Source organism: Anneissia japonica, unplaced genomic scaffold (assembly GCF_011630105.1).
Source record: "Anneissia japonica isolate Jap-2015-1 unplaced genomic scaffold, ASM1163010v1 scaffold287758_len931624_cov196, whole genome shotgun sequence".
Classification (NCBI taxonomy): Eukaryota; Metazoa; Echinodermata; class Crinoidea; order Comatulida; family Comatulidae; genus Anneissia; species Anneissia japonica.
This window is the reverse complement of record NW_022722245.1, coordinates 350,614-365,243: the sequence shown is the minus strand read 5'-3', so window position 1 is coordinate 365,243 and position 14,630 is coordinate 350,614. Positions and strand designations below refer to the sequence as shown.

The window sequence follows — 14,630 nt, the reverse complement described above, 5'->3', positions numbered from 1 at the left end:
GTAATACATGCATTGGTTGCTAAGTATTAAAAACCTTCGTGGCGATCTAGTAAGAAGTTCATAAATATGACATATTACGATGACATTACGATTTTTATCATATTTTTATCTATTCTGTTGCAATTTTTTCAACCTTTCACTAAATTTTACGCTAATTTTCTTGTACTAAATCTGAAAGTCTTCGTCTTTATTATAAACAGTTCTTGGACGTCTATGGGCATCACTGTCTCAATCATTTTTTGCTTCATTTGATCATTCCATCTGATGTGAATACTATTTTTATTGACCAAATCATTTACGTCAGATTAATTTCCATTTTAGCGATTAAATTTGCTCAAGTGCTCAAGGGTCTGCTTGCAAACATGGTGGTAGCAATGATATGTCTGTGATCTCTATTGAACATTTCACATCTTGCTTGATTTACACTTTTCCCCTTAACTCCATGCCGCAGTCTTCAAGTTCTTCAGACATCTTTTGTGACAGAACATCTAAAACTTTAAAGTTGCAGAAAGTGTCAACAAAATTTTGCCTTTGACTACAGAAGCACGAGATCCAATAAGGGATAATTTCTTCGCTGGTGAAAGTTAATGTCACTTAATTTAAACAACTTTCGGTATTCCAGTGTTAGTGTCTAGAATGACTCTCTCTCTGTTGTCGTAAAATAAGATATACAGTAGCAACGACTGCAATATCGATGTCTTCAGAATGGAACGGTTGATATTTATGTATTGGTTGTAATTCCTTAAAGCATGCATTGCATGCAGGACGACTTTCGAGTCTGCTTTTCTTGGCTGCTACGAACTAATACAAAATCTCTTTCAGTGACAAGGATGCATTCTTGCCAATAGCAATAGAATTCAAGAAGGTATCCAACCTGGTTGTCGAAATCCCAGTTTGCAGAAACTCAGTTTGCCGAAACCCAGAATGCCCAATCCATTTCAATGAAATCATGAAATCCTAGTTTCCCAAAACTCTGTTTTCCGAAACCCAGTCCAAATCTCTGTGTTACAAAAGTACAGCATACTGTGAATTTAAAAGGAAGGAGCTTCATTTGTGTACAAATTAAAAGGAAAAATATTGGAAGACAATAAAGCTGTAGAAAACACACTTGAAAGCATGGCTATCAGTTAAAATTAGAATCGCATGTGTGTATTATAATTGTAGATTATTATTAATTTGTATATTTCCTTTATTATTATTTTTTTTTTTATAAATTTATGTATTTATCATAGGTATGCAAATGAAACGTTTTAACTGCGAGGCCTATTAAATTGAATTTTATTTTCTGATAGCCAATTGATTCACAGATTAAAACAAAAAGAATCATTTAACTACAATAAGCCGCTATTTCTTATAGAAATACATAGTAAGAGAGTGCTCCAACATGAATGTTATGCTGTGGTTAATGTTTTAAGGTTTTCATTTTATTTTCGACAAAGTGGGTATCAGCGCAAACTGGGTTTCAACAAACTGGGATTCATAGTTTTTGATTCAGCAAACTGGCATTCGGCAAACTGTGTTTTGGCAAAGTGAACTCGAAAATCTGGCAGTCGGCAACCTGGGGTTCTACAATCTGGCGTAGAACCACCAAGAAGAAGCCGATACGAAAGTCTTCCTGTATGCAAAGCATGCTTTAACGAATACCAACCAAGGCATATGCAATAATCCGTTCCCTTTCTCGAGACATCCATTACAGACAATTACACCCCAGCTTTCTTTCGTAAAGGAAATGTAGCTTCTGTAATCATAAACTGAGTTTGTTGGAACTTTCAGCAACTTCGGAGTTTTATGTTCTGTCACAAAAGTTGTCTGAAGAACAAGAGTATGTCTCACTGCTGCTTGGAGTTTGGAGAAAAGTGTAAATCAAGCAAGTAACATGTTCAATAGAAAGTTTTGCAGAGACAAGATCACTGACATATCATGGTTGCCACCATGTTAGCAGAAATTCCCGTGGAAGTCCAAGAATTGTTCATACGATGAATACGAAGACTTTCAGATTGCAGTGATAAAAGCAATACCTGAAGATTATTGCTCAACATAAGGGCTACACTGTTAAACACTACAGGACAAATATGTAGTAAATTATTTTAGACCTTCTTCATACATGAAAATTATGGTAGTTGTCTGGAATACCTTGTATAGCACACAGAAATAATGAAAAACAACCGGATATTTGTAGGGAAGCTGGAATTTTTTTAAGATTACCTCTCCAAGTGGCACCTATCTCAATTATAGCCTGGTCAACTGATTAAAAATAGGCAATATAGTGTGCGCGCGTAGTGGAAAATTTCACAAAAATTTAAAATGCTCAAAATGGCCTGAAACGTGTTCTAATTTAGTCAAAAAGTGATTTCGAGCATTTTTTAATTTTGACGCACGCATACGTGCACGTGTAAAATTATGGTACATTACATTCAATATTAACCCGAAGTTAATGCTCACTTAATACGATTTCGAAATGGCAATTGGTTAAGCTATATGATCAATAATACAAAAATGCTCGAGAAGCGGATCACCAATAAAAACACCAGGTAAAAACAATAGCCTCCAGGGAGCTTCACTCCAGTTTTCCATAACAATGAATGACTACTGAACAGTATTACAAACAAATTAAAGTGAAACAAAAATGAAAGGTTAAAGGCTATAAGCAAGGGTGTACTTTAGGAGATAAGTAGTTTTCTTTTATTGCATAGAAAGCAAACACTTTCTAGTCTAACTACAATAACCTTGAGATCCTGTTTGTGTTGATCTGTTTATTATTGTTTGGGGCACGAACGGATGCCAAACAGTGAACTTGCAATTCCTAGACAAACACTCTAACTGAAAATGTTTCAACTTTAAACAATTAACTTTGCAACAAGAGTGATTTCCCGAGATATTTTTTTCATTTCACACACACAATATCAGGACCCTGCGAAAACTTGGAAGAATAATTGAGTGTGCTACAGTACATATATTTCTTATTTTTACTTGCTTGGCTGCGGTGTAGCTAGATGATAACAGAGTCCAGTGTAATAATTGCATGGCCTTTTGACATGAAGTGTCAACCAAGGGTTGTATACTCAAGCTACAACTGGGCCACAATACCCCAAGAAGCTACAACTTAGGTTTTCACAAGTTGTATTTTTTTAATTTATAAATTTTAGGCTATTACTGAACAGTTCCAAAGAGCCCTGGGCCCTAGTGCTTTGCACTGGCTGCACTTTTATACCAACACTTCTGTTGCTTTGTCCGCTGTCCATACTGAAGCCGATAGTGCATGCTTCACTTGCATTCATAGTTGTTCAAGATTTGCCAATAAAAATTGCAAATACTTGTTAATACCATAACCTTATACAATGTTTAGAGTAACTATAATCACATTCAGAGAAGACGCTGGAGGGGGAGGATGAAAAACATGATTAGCAATAAAGGAGAAAAACCGAATAGAAGAGAGAGATGGGAGTCATGGTACTCTAAAACAAGCTTAAATTATGCATGACTATGTTCAAGAATTTATCAACTATGTACCTTTAGAAATCTTGGGGTTGTATTTGATGAGGAATTATCTATGTCTGATCAGGTCTCTGCTTTAATACAAATCAATCAACTTTTTAATCAACTATTATATTTATTCTGTTTATTCTGTTTTACTCTACGATAGAGATGGCGGGCTATAAAGGAAAATAAACCCCTATTCCCTTTGGAATTCACCTACCATAAAATATACCAGATTCATGTATATTGATGTACTGTACATACATGGGTCTTTCCATGACAAGGGACACCATACTGAATTTCAATATACAAAAATATTTCTATAGAAAGCTAGTAATAAGTAACTCAATGCAGAATTAAATGACACTCATAATGGTATTAAAGATAACCAACAACATTTTTAATATCAACATCTTCATCTTACAAATAGGTATTTTGGTTTTTCTTCCTACTTCAGTAACATAAAGACATTATGGTTGTTGGCAATTTTTTCCCTGAAACACTTAAAAAGTCAGTATGTGGTATACACTATTGTTATATGCAGTTTAGATCATGAATTACCTGTCCCAAATGATATACCAACAACGTTAACATATGCTTATTTCTTATTAACATATACTGTAGGGCCTGTTTCTACTGACAAAATACAAAAGTACGGTATTCAGTGAAACAGGTTTTCATAATTGTTTATAAACAAAGACCGCATTGCAGTTTAATTTTAACACGAACAGAAACCGGTTTCTCCTAAGGAGGTCGTTGTACAATGACGTCATTTTTACCCACAGCTAGTTCGTTAGGCAGAAGTGCGATGAAGCGTGAAAATTTCCAGGTCAACAGAAATTCATTCGGTCGAATTAACTTGAGTAGCTAGTTGCGCGAATATTCGAAATGGTACCCTCGATGCGTTTATTTTTTTTACTATGGGCTTTGTTTAATCGGAGAAATATTAACAGTACGAACGATAATACTCTGTAGGCCGCGCCATACAGTACTAGCCTACACGTTATTTTAGGACTAGCCTTTCATTTTCTCCTTGTACTTACCATCATTGTTTTCATCAACGTTTGCTTGCCTGCCACCTTCCAAACATGTGTATACACGCAACGCAGTCTCTTCAGCTTGCTGGTGGCCTGTGCAGCGGTGATCTGCCCCCCCCCCCCCTCAAATTGCTTATTTACTTCGGCAACTATTTTTTTATACACCAGATTATCTTTGCGGCTGCCCTCCCCTCATCTTTTCCTCCCCCACAGATTAATCACTAGTCTTGTGATGGCGTCGGTCCAAATTACGCCCGACATTACTGGTACGTTTGCTAAATCAAAAAATTAAAATACACACTTCGCGCCAAGATGAGAGTTGTTTATGTCCCAAGTACCATTTGACAGCTTGCTACACTGTAGGTCAGGTCAACTTGTGGTCAAACTGAGACCGCTATTGCGTTGCAGCTAAAAATTGCTCGGTGAATACGGGTATTTGGCAATCGAGACCAGATTCAATTGGGGTTTTCAAAACCGGTATTTGAATTCGGGCTTTTTTTTATGGGACCCATTTCCACTGACAAGAAATGCTGTAATAGATATCTTTGTTCTTTCAAGACTTATGTTTGCTGTCACATTCACATGGTGTTACATTTTCATGTTAATTACCATATTCATACAGTACTGTATGCTAACTGCCCAATCAATTATTGTTTTGTGTTATGTGCATTGAAATAATTCAGTTGAATGAAAAATCTTATGTGGATATTTGTGTTTCTTACAAATGCAATTCTACTTCTTGATTCAACCGAAAATGAATTCAAACGTCTTCAACATTTGTAAAACAACAGGTATGCTAAATTAGTGTTCAATAATAAAAAATAGTTCATGTCTCTTTTAAATTTTCATGTCTCTATTTGTTTAATTAATCAACTTCATTGGCTTAAGTTGAGAAATGCATTTATTACAATATTGCTAACATGATATAGAAGTGTAAAAAATCATTAAATTTAACGTATTTACAGACCACATTTTCGTATAGACTCATTTACTTTAAATTCCCCAAGCCTTCTCCTCTATACTAAATTTGCAGCCCAATTGCATCACAAAGAAAGCCTCTGTTAGAAAAACAAATGACTACAAATTTTAACCATGCTATAAACCCTCTCTCATGAGTGGGCTAATAAAACAAAAGCATATTTTCCCTCACCAATTAAAATCATGATTCCTATTAATTATAAAAAGCAGCATGAATTTAATAAGTTGGAAATGAGGGTGCAGGTTACACTATAGATTGGAATCCTACATGACCGTACACAGAAAAAAGTATACAGTTAGTTAAAAGCAAAAATTGACAAGATTGTGTATTAAATAACACATGAAGTCAGCCTATAGAGATTAGCAATTATGATTCAAAAGTTGATAAAATATATTTTCAAAAATAAAAAATGTCCCCTTAATAGGAGTGTCCTAAAGAAGGGGTTACTAAATTTCATTTAAAAAAAATTCAATTTACCTTTATCAATTAATAATATTTGAGTAGGCTCTCAATCGAGAGAGTTAATAAATAACTTCAAATTTAAACAATTACCTTCACAAGCATGGAAGAAACGTGACCTCAACTCGTCTACAGAGCCCAGTTGTGACTGTGAAGATAAAAATTAAAGTATTTTCCAGTATTGCATTATTCAATAAAATTGGGAAAATGATTTAGCAAACCAAGTTTGAAACCAATCAGAATACCATACTGTAGTTATTGTGGTAACTTGTGTACATTTCCTGATTAGTGAAATATTAATTATGCAAATGAGCAATGAGCATATTCACACACGTACCATAAACAAGACTCTGTCAATTCTTATCGTAAATTACCTGATTAGTGAAATATTATGCAAATGAGCAAATTAGCATATTCACACACTAGGCTCTGTTTTCTTACCAAACTCTAGTTTACTGTGGTAACAAACAATTTACTACCTACGACAGCGAAAAACGACGATTACAACAGGTTAAAACAATAGCCTTCCTAGACTTGCCAAAAGTCTCTTATTTTGTATTATTTTTCTCATTCTGGACAGCGCCACCAACTAGAAAGTTAATTTAGAGACGGAATAAGCGACTTGTAAAACACTGAATGCAGGCACCAGGATGCCAAAAAAATGACGTAATCTTATATTCCGTATTTGGATAAATGGGCGGACCGAAATAAACGATTTCAACCAATCAAATGTTCATATTTTTGGAGCCACGAAACTGAGTCACTCGCGTCGACTAGTTAGGCATGACTAAAAATTGTCCTCCCTACTAAAACGGACCTAAAGTATTTAGAATAGACCCTAGTAAGACTAATTTTGGCAAAAACAATTAAGCTTAGACTAGATGGCATACCATTACAAATACAACACCATTTTAACTTTCCAGGAGGATGGCTCAGGCCCTCGGAGTCAGAAGTAGTAGGCCTAGCCTAGAAGAGGCTTGGCCTATTTTTAAGTTCTTACTTACAGAGGCCTGCCTTTTTAACAATAATCTACCCTAAATGCCTAAATCTGTGTAGCAGCTAGCGGTGAGCAAGGTTCTGTAAGTATAGCCTACTACGGTTATCGGTCCATAGTCGTTCTCAGCAGGCCAGAACTATATAACTGTTTTAATTCAAGTAGGTAGGCAGAAGGGAGCTGGTTGGCTTGTTCTAGTCGAGACATACGCATCTTCAATTTTGAAAATTTACCAAGATTAATTAATATGCATGAAGTAAGCCAATCACATGATTTACAAAATCAGTCATGCATACGATATCCCACATCGAATTTGATGTGGAAAATCGTATGCATGAAGCATTTGCCCAGGCCCTAATCCGAAAATAAAGAAATCGAGTATGGGGCGCCAATTAAATTAGGTATGGCGCGCACTAAGTGCAATAAAGAGTAAGCAACCCAAAATTAGGGCCTGGAACCCAGGCTATAACCTTTCCAGAGCTTTGCTCTTCAGAAGAAGCTAACATTCATACTGTAGGTTCTAGGCACCTGATTGGTTAAAAAGGGAACTGCTACCTCTACAACGAGAGATTGGACTTTGACCACCTTGGCCTAGGAATAGGCTTAGGCCTATATGGTGAGTGCTCTTTGCATTATTACGTTTTTTTAGGACTCGTAGAATCTATGTAAAAGGTATATAAAACAAATATCGACTACTCTAGATTTGGGGAACAGTGAAATCTATAGCCCCTCAATAAATCTATCAATCGTTGAATTGAGTTTTAAAGCTGAAAATGAAGATTAAATAGATGCAAAATTTACCGCGATAAACAGTGAAGAATAAAAAATACTGAGTGTTAAATGTCTATTAGAGGGCTCTCACTAATTAAGTATTATAGTGTGTTAACACACAAAATTTGAAAAAGAAAAGGTTTTGAAAAACAAAAATTTTTTCATGTTTTTAGGTGTGAACAACGCGCATAAATTTACTAAAGCGTGCGGCAGAAAAACTAAAAACTATTAAATTAATGTGGCCTAATGACATTGCACAACTATAAGTTCTCTAAATGCAGCGGGTAGGGCATACAGACTTATGTTCGCAAAAATCTGCTCCAACTGGCATCTGCTCTAAATAGCATTTGCTCGAAGTGGCATCCACTGGCATTGACTGGTTTCAGTCATTTCAAATTAGACAAATTTGCAGACGCGAGACTTTTGAAAATTATATTCCTAAATGCTCGAAAAAGCATTCAGAATCTGCATTTTTCACTTTTACTTGAGAATACATACATTTTAGGTCTTCGATCTTGTCCTACAGCACTTTATAATATGACACAATGCTGGTGCAACTATAGGCCTACATCATGATGCTACCATGATATTTAAGGTACTGTAATGAAGAATTTTTAGTAAGAGGAGGGCTACAAAATCACAAATAGTACATTTCATTTTTTTTATAATATAGGCATTCATTTATGGGCCAGACTTTTGGTCCTTATGTGTGAAACAGACCCCAAAAGTATGATTCTCATGGCAAATTTACTTTACTTGGTAAGTGGTATGTGGGTTCGCATTTTCCATAATTTGATAGACCTAGACTAACCTACAGTAGTACAGTACTACAGTATGTCATCGATATAGGACTTTTTCGGCCACAATGCATGGAACACATTTTGTATTGTATGTTTTCTGTCAAGCAATTTGATTAATTGAATAACTAATATATCTTTAATACTAATAATTAAAATAGGCCTATAATAAAATGCATCTTGACTTAAAATTAATAAAAAGAATGTGGGGAAGGTGTAAAACATGCTAGCTGATATGATAAACCTATAGACTCCTTTCGATGTTTACATTGGCAAAGACACTGGAGGTGCACTTCCCTCGTAGGCAAGGAAATCGGTTAGAAAGCTAAATGCAAGGTATATCAGAGTACTGGTTATCTTTGTTTTTGTTGTCTCAAAAATAGGAAAGCTACAAGGATGAAATTTACATGGCATAGAGTACTACAGTGTCACATCACGATACCACGTGATACTACTCCGTTGCTATCGTAGCAAATTCTCTCTACTGACAAACCACTGATCCCAATTACTAACGTAATTATTAGGATAGTGTAGTGTATCTTACTTTTTTGTGTAAATTTTAATTATGATTAACTGTGTGTTCGATAACTAATATAATGCAAGCTTTTGTGTTTTTAATACATTTTGATGGTAATATATTAGATTTTAAAATGCCTATTCCAGAAAGCCTATGAAGTCATTCAGGCGTAATGAACAGTAACATACGTCTGTTGACAACAGAGAGTGACGCCTGGCGTCGTGACTACACGACTGTGGTACTCTATATTAGGAATCAACAAAAAAAAATATCAATAAATTATTTATGTTTTGTTATTTTTTTTTTTCTATTTTTATTCAATTATTAGTCATTTTGCAAGTGCGAGGGCCTGGAATAGGCCTATAAATTTTCTGTTCGTCTTGACCAGTGTTTTGGGTTTTTTAAATGAATGGAGTACGGTAGTTACTCAGCAAATATTCATTACAGCAACTTTTGGTAAACATAGTCGTCTAAAAGTAATATTAAGACAGTTGAATAGATTGCATACAGTATCCTGAAAAATGCGTTTCTCTTTCGTTCTAACTCATAGGCCGAGTACTGTACTATGTTGCTGTCAGTGTCCATTGGGCAACAGGCAGACTGCGCTAGCATCGTGTAAGAAGCTTTCACCATCTTTTGCCAGTGAGGCTCGCACTTGAATATCCAAAGAGACAAGACAACAATGACTTTAATAATTAAATAAAAATAGTAAAAATTAATTTTCTTTTTTTTTTGTCAATCCCTAATAATAACTATGCCATATGTGAATTCCATCCATGTACTGTAGCTTTCGCATTTTTGCCAAAACAAAAAGAAATGTTGAGCAGTTTTGTGATACCATGCATTTGGTAAACCCTAGCCGATTTTCAAGGAAGTGTGCCACCAGCATCTTCGCCAGGCCAATGTAAACACCTAAAGTGGTCTATTTATTTGTAAAGTAGACAAACAAAACACACTTAATTTCCTGATTTTCTGGATACTACTGCATAGGCTATGGAACTACTTCGCCTCCAAACTGGTTCAAGCCTGAAAGGGATGCCATTTGCCTCCCTATGGCCACTCTGTCCAAGTTGTAAAGAAAGGTTATATACAGAGAATATATCCTCCACACAAAAATTAGGCCTATGATAAGGGCCTATTTCCATGCAGACTTTGCCGAAACTTAGGCTTTGAACTAATCTTAACACATTAATAACCCATGTACTATGCAGTAGTTACGATTCTGTGCAACTGTTTTCCTAGCGATTTTTCTCACAAATTTTAACTAGGCCCAAGTTTTGGGGGTTTCAGCCATGCAATTACAAAACCTCACAGTATGGCACTCAGTGCTCTATAAACTAAACCAGGCCTTTTATTTTACTGAACATCAACACAGGCATATGCCCCTACCAAGAGACCTAGAGTGTTGACCTGAATACAGATCTTTTCAGTCAGGCCTCATTTCGGTTGCGCCACATTTTGGTCACGATAAACAGCCGCAGTATGAAATGCCAACGTACGCACTAGAAGTACTATATAATTATTTACAGTATGATGTTTGGAAAGGAATTTTTAAAGGGTTTTGTATTTTTAGTATGAATTTTATTTATATTTTTCTTTTTTACAATGCTTGAATATGCATAATACTTTTTTTTGTATTTTTTCAGTATAATTATTTATTATTTAAGTTTTACAGTTATTACCGTTTCAGATATTTTCAATTACAGTCTTTGGAAAAAAATAATTTGAATATAATTTTTTTTTTCTTACAGTTCCTAGAAGTGAAAAGTCAAGAGTACTGTTTATGAGAAAGTTTCTTTCCAATTTTTTTATAGTTAGTTTCCAGGCAACTAGTACTGGGTAACGTGAGTGAAATTCCCGGCATATAAAATATTTAAAGAAGCCTATAACAGCTATTTCCATTTATTTGTGTATTGTATATAATCAGAATATGTATCAACAATGGAAATAAAACAAACAAGAAAATACAAACAATGTGTCTGCTTCACCTCAAGAGTACCTCGGGAACATGTGGAAATGTTTCTTTCCTCAAGTTATATTCTTTTAGTAATTGTGGCAAAGACAAGCCAAACCAGTAACTCGTCACAGAAACAGATTCATTTATTAATAATACAGGGTTAAACAGTAAAATGAGAGCTACAAAATGGTAAAAGAATCATTTATATTTATATCCGATTATAAAGTCAGGAGTTTAAACATACAGCTGTTGAAAGAACAATATTTGAGAAATCAGCCTTCAAAGTTTACGATTTCGGACATTTCTTAGGCAGAAACCCTCACTAAATCGATAAGAATTGTTGTGTTAACATTGACAGTGGGGAAAATAACAGCATAGCATGATACATATAAAGGTGACTTTAGTGAAAAAAAATAAATTTCCAAATTTTACAAATTAGTTATTAGTTTACATATCCAAATCAATCATTTTGGCTCTCTAAACAGAAAGAATCCCAGAGCTTCCGAGGGCTTCGCCCCCAGACCCGCACCTTGTACTCTCCCAAACCCCGCCCTCACTCGACCTCTGGCCCGCGGCTCGGCTAAAATACTAAAAATCTATGAGGAAACACACATCTTATTTTGGTCTCCTGATTATTATTACTCAAATGTTGGCATGTATGTTATTGATAATTTCATATAGAAAATATAATATTCTGTAAAGAGAAAAATAACACCAATTGATACTGTAATAAACTGTAATAATAGGCTAGTAATAAAATATTAATAAAAAAAAGTATTAATTAAACTAATTATGTTGGTTGCAGTAATGTAGTTTCATGCTGCTTAGATAATAAAAGTTAATAGAGATTACAGTTATAGTAAAGCATGAAATCAAATAAGTACAGTAAGTTGGCCTAGGCTTATTAAAGCTTAGCATCTTTTTTATGGATACAAGTCAACCCGTACCCATGCCAACCCGTACCCAAATTTTAGATGACCCGCACACAGAATATTGGTGTACCCGTACAAATTTTTGGTCAACCCGTACACTAACCTGTACCCAAGTTTGATGAAAGATATTTTTACTATATAATAAAACATTTTGCAAACTGTATTGTACTAGATAATAATCATATTAAACTATATTATGAATGCCAAACTGATGGGTTAGAATACATACCTGTAATTACCTTTACTGATCATGCATTAAATCAAGAAATTTATGATCGCCTAGGCCTAGACGCGTTGGTCGCAATTGTATGGAACGCCGATGTAAACATTAGTGGTTTATTTTAAATGTTTGGAAAGTTTTATGGAAAATAAATATGGACATTGAAAGTACTATGTATTTCCTTTGTTTTCATTTATTATTATACCATTCAGTCTTTTTTAATTTACTTATGTATTATTTTAAACTGGTCAATAGAACATTTATGGTGAAAGGAAAGGTATACTGCTTAGCTACCATGTTGTAGATACGCGGTCGCACATTCCGCTATCCATACACTACGACCGAAATGCATAACAAAAATAAAATACCAAAAAATTATAGTACATGTACCAACAACCGAAAGGTCCACTGATTAATCTCAATATTTCGACATTAATTATGTCATCATCAGAAATTCAGGAACACGATGGCGTGTATTTCAATACTTGGAGTATGTATTATATTTTCTTATGTACCAACAATTATAGCACATGTACGTGCTGTACCTTATTATCAGCTTTATTGAAAATAAATACAATATTTAAACATTTATCATAACATTGGTAACAAGTTCTTTTGGGTACGGGTTGACCAAATCACGTGTGTATGGGTTAACCAAACATGGGTACGGGTCAACTAAAATTTGTGTACATGGGTTAGCCAAAGTGGGTATTGGTTGGCATGGGTATGGGTTGGGTTGTACGGGTTAGCCAACACCCTTTTTTATACATCTTTGTTTAGACTAACAAAATTTATTGAGACAAAAGATTTCGCTAGCTTTATCAGGCTTTTTCTATTAATTATTATTATGCCTAGGCCTATAATAAAGTTAATATTTCAATTAAGCTATTAGAAAGCTAGGCTAGGCCTGCCCTAGCTAGGCCTATTCACTGTCACACCTTAGCGCTCCATGCACCCTGACCGAAATGCATGACAAAATTACCCCGACCGATAAGAAGCGACCAAAATGATCAGCTACGTCTCTACCTTCGCCGTATCACCTACTTGGTCCAGGACCCTAACTAGGCCTAGGCGGATATGCTAGGCTTTATGCCTAGCTTGGCAGACCTAAATGAATGCAACAGATATTAGTGGGCTAGGCTAGACCCGGCGCTAATGCACTTTCGCACCTAACTTTTCATTCTTAATTTTTTTAACTGAATTTTCTTCTCACAGTCACAACACATAATTATAAAAAATTTTTACATGATTCAACCACTCATAAAGTACATTTTTTCAACAAAAAGATACTTTTATAAATATAGGTTGATACAGGGTTTCCGTGCTAGCACAACGAGCTGTACTTTTTTGCAATCAAGTAAGAAATTGCCAGAATATTCGAGTCAATTCTTAAATTTTGAAACCATTAAAGGCCAGTCATATAATTTTAATTGGAATTTTCCCATGAAACAAAATGTGGCATCATGCAGTACCATCTTTTTGAACTTTCTTGTCGTAATCAATGTTAATCGAACCGACGTTTATCATTGGCTTTAATAGTTGTTTTTCTGGATTTAGGCCTAGGCCCCTAGGATTTTTCGATCTGCGTACGCATTGGATCATTACTAATTTTTGAAGTAATTATTGTACGTGTGAATTTCATGTGAACATACATAGTCAAACAACAGCACCATACATTATAAAGAATGACATACAATACGGCAAATAGATAAGTTTTCATAAACGTTTGCAAAATCAGACATTCTGGCAATTTCTTACTGATTGCAAAATGTTAATTATATGTTGTGACTGTGCGCATTGAGGTAAAAACTTTAAGAATTAAAAGTTCTGGCAATTTCTTGATTGCAAAATGGCAGCCGCTCATCGTGCTAGCGAACACAGATTCGCTGTACTTATTTGTAGGCCTAGGCCTAGGCTTATTTTTTGAAAAAGGTACTTTGTGAGTGGTTAAATCAGGTGTAAATGTTTGTTAATTATATGTTGTGACTGTGAGAAGAGCGTTGAGGTAAATAAATTAAGAATTAAAAGTTAGGTGCGAAAGTTCATTAGCGCCCTACACCCTAGCTTAGGCCTAGGCATATGCTAGGACAGGCCTAGCCTAGGCCTAGGCCTAGCTTAGAAAGGTAGGCCTAACTAGGCCCAGCAGGCTAGGATGTAACTTTGCCAAAATACATATTATAATCACCTCAGTTAGCTCATTTTCTGACAGCATTATGTGACTATAAATGGAATTATAATCGAAAATAGCTTTTGACGCCAAAACCAGGTGACCGTTTCTAGGCCTAATTATTAGCCTTATGGAACGTTATCCTGCAAAATCTTGTATCGTCCGCATAATAGCATCCTCGTCGGAGTGTCATGCACAGTTTGAAACGTTTGCACAATTTGCAATTTTGTAAGGTGTGCAAGGAAATCTTGCACAATTTGAAAACTGTGCAAGAATTTGTTTGCTCAACTTGAAAACTGTGCAGATATAATTTTAAAAGAATA

The 14,630-nt window shown here is 35.1% G+C and overlaps 1 protein-coding gene across 1 annotated transcript in view; it reads right to left on the bottom strand.

Annotated features, from left to right (window-relative positions):
* LOC117111788 (motile sperm domain-containing protein 2-like) overlaps window positions 1-14,522 on the bottom strand; it is a 42,754-nt gene extending 28,232 nt beyond the window's left edge. Inside the window, exons 1-2 of the mRNA XM_033254780.1 lie at window positions 14,326-14,522; window positions 6,046-6,100 (exon numbers count right to left, since the gene is read on the bottom strand). Coding sequence (XP_033110671.1) covers window positions 6,046-6,100; window positions 14,326-14,352 — 82 coding nt within the window. The 5' untranslated portion in view covers window positions 14,353-14,522. The remainder of the gene's footprint in view (window positions 1-6,045; window positions 6,101-14,325) is intronic.
* Window positions 14,523-14,630: the final 108 nt, after the last annotated feature.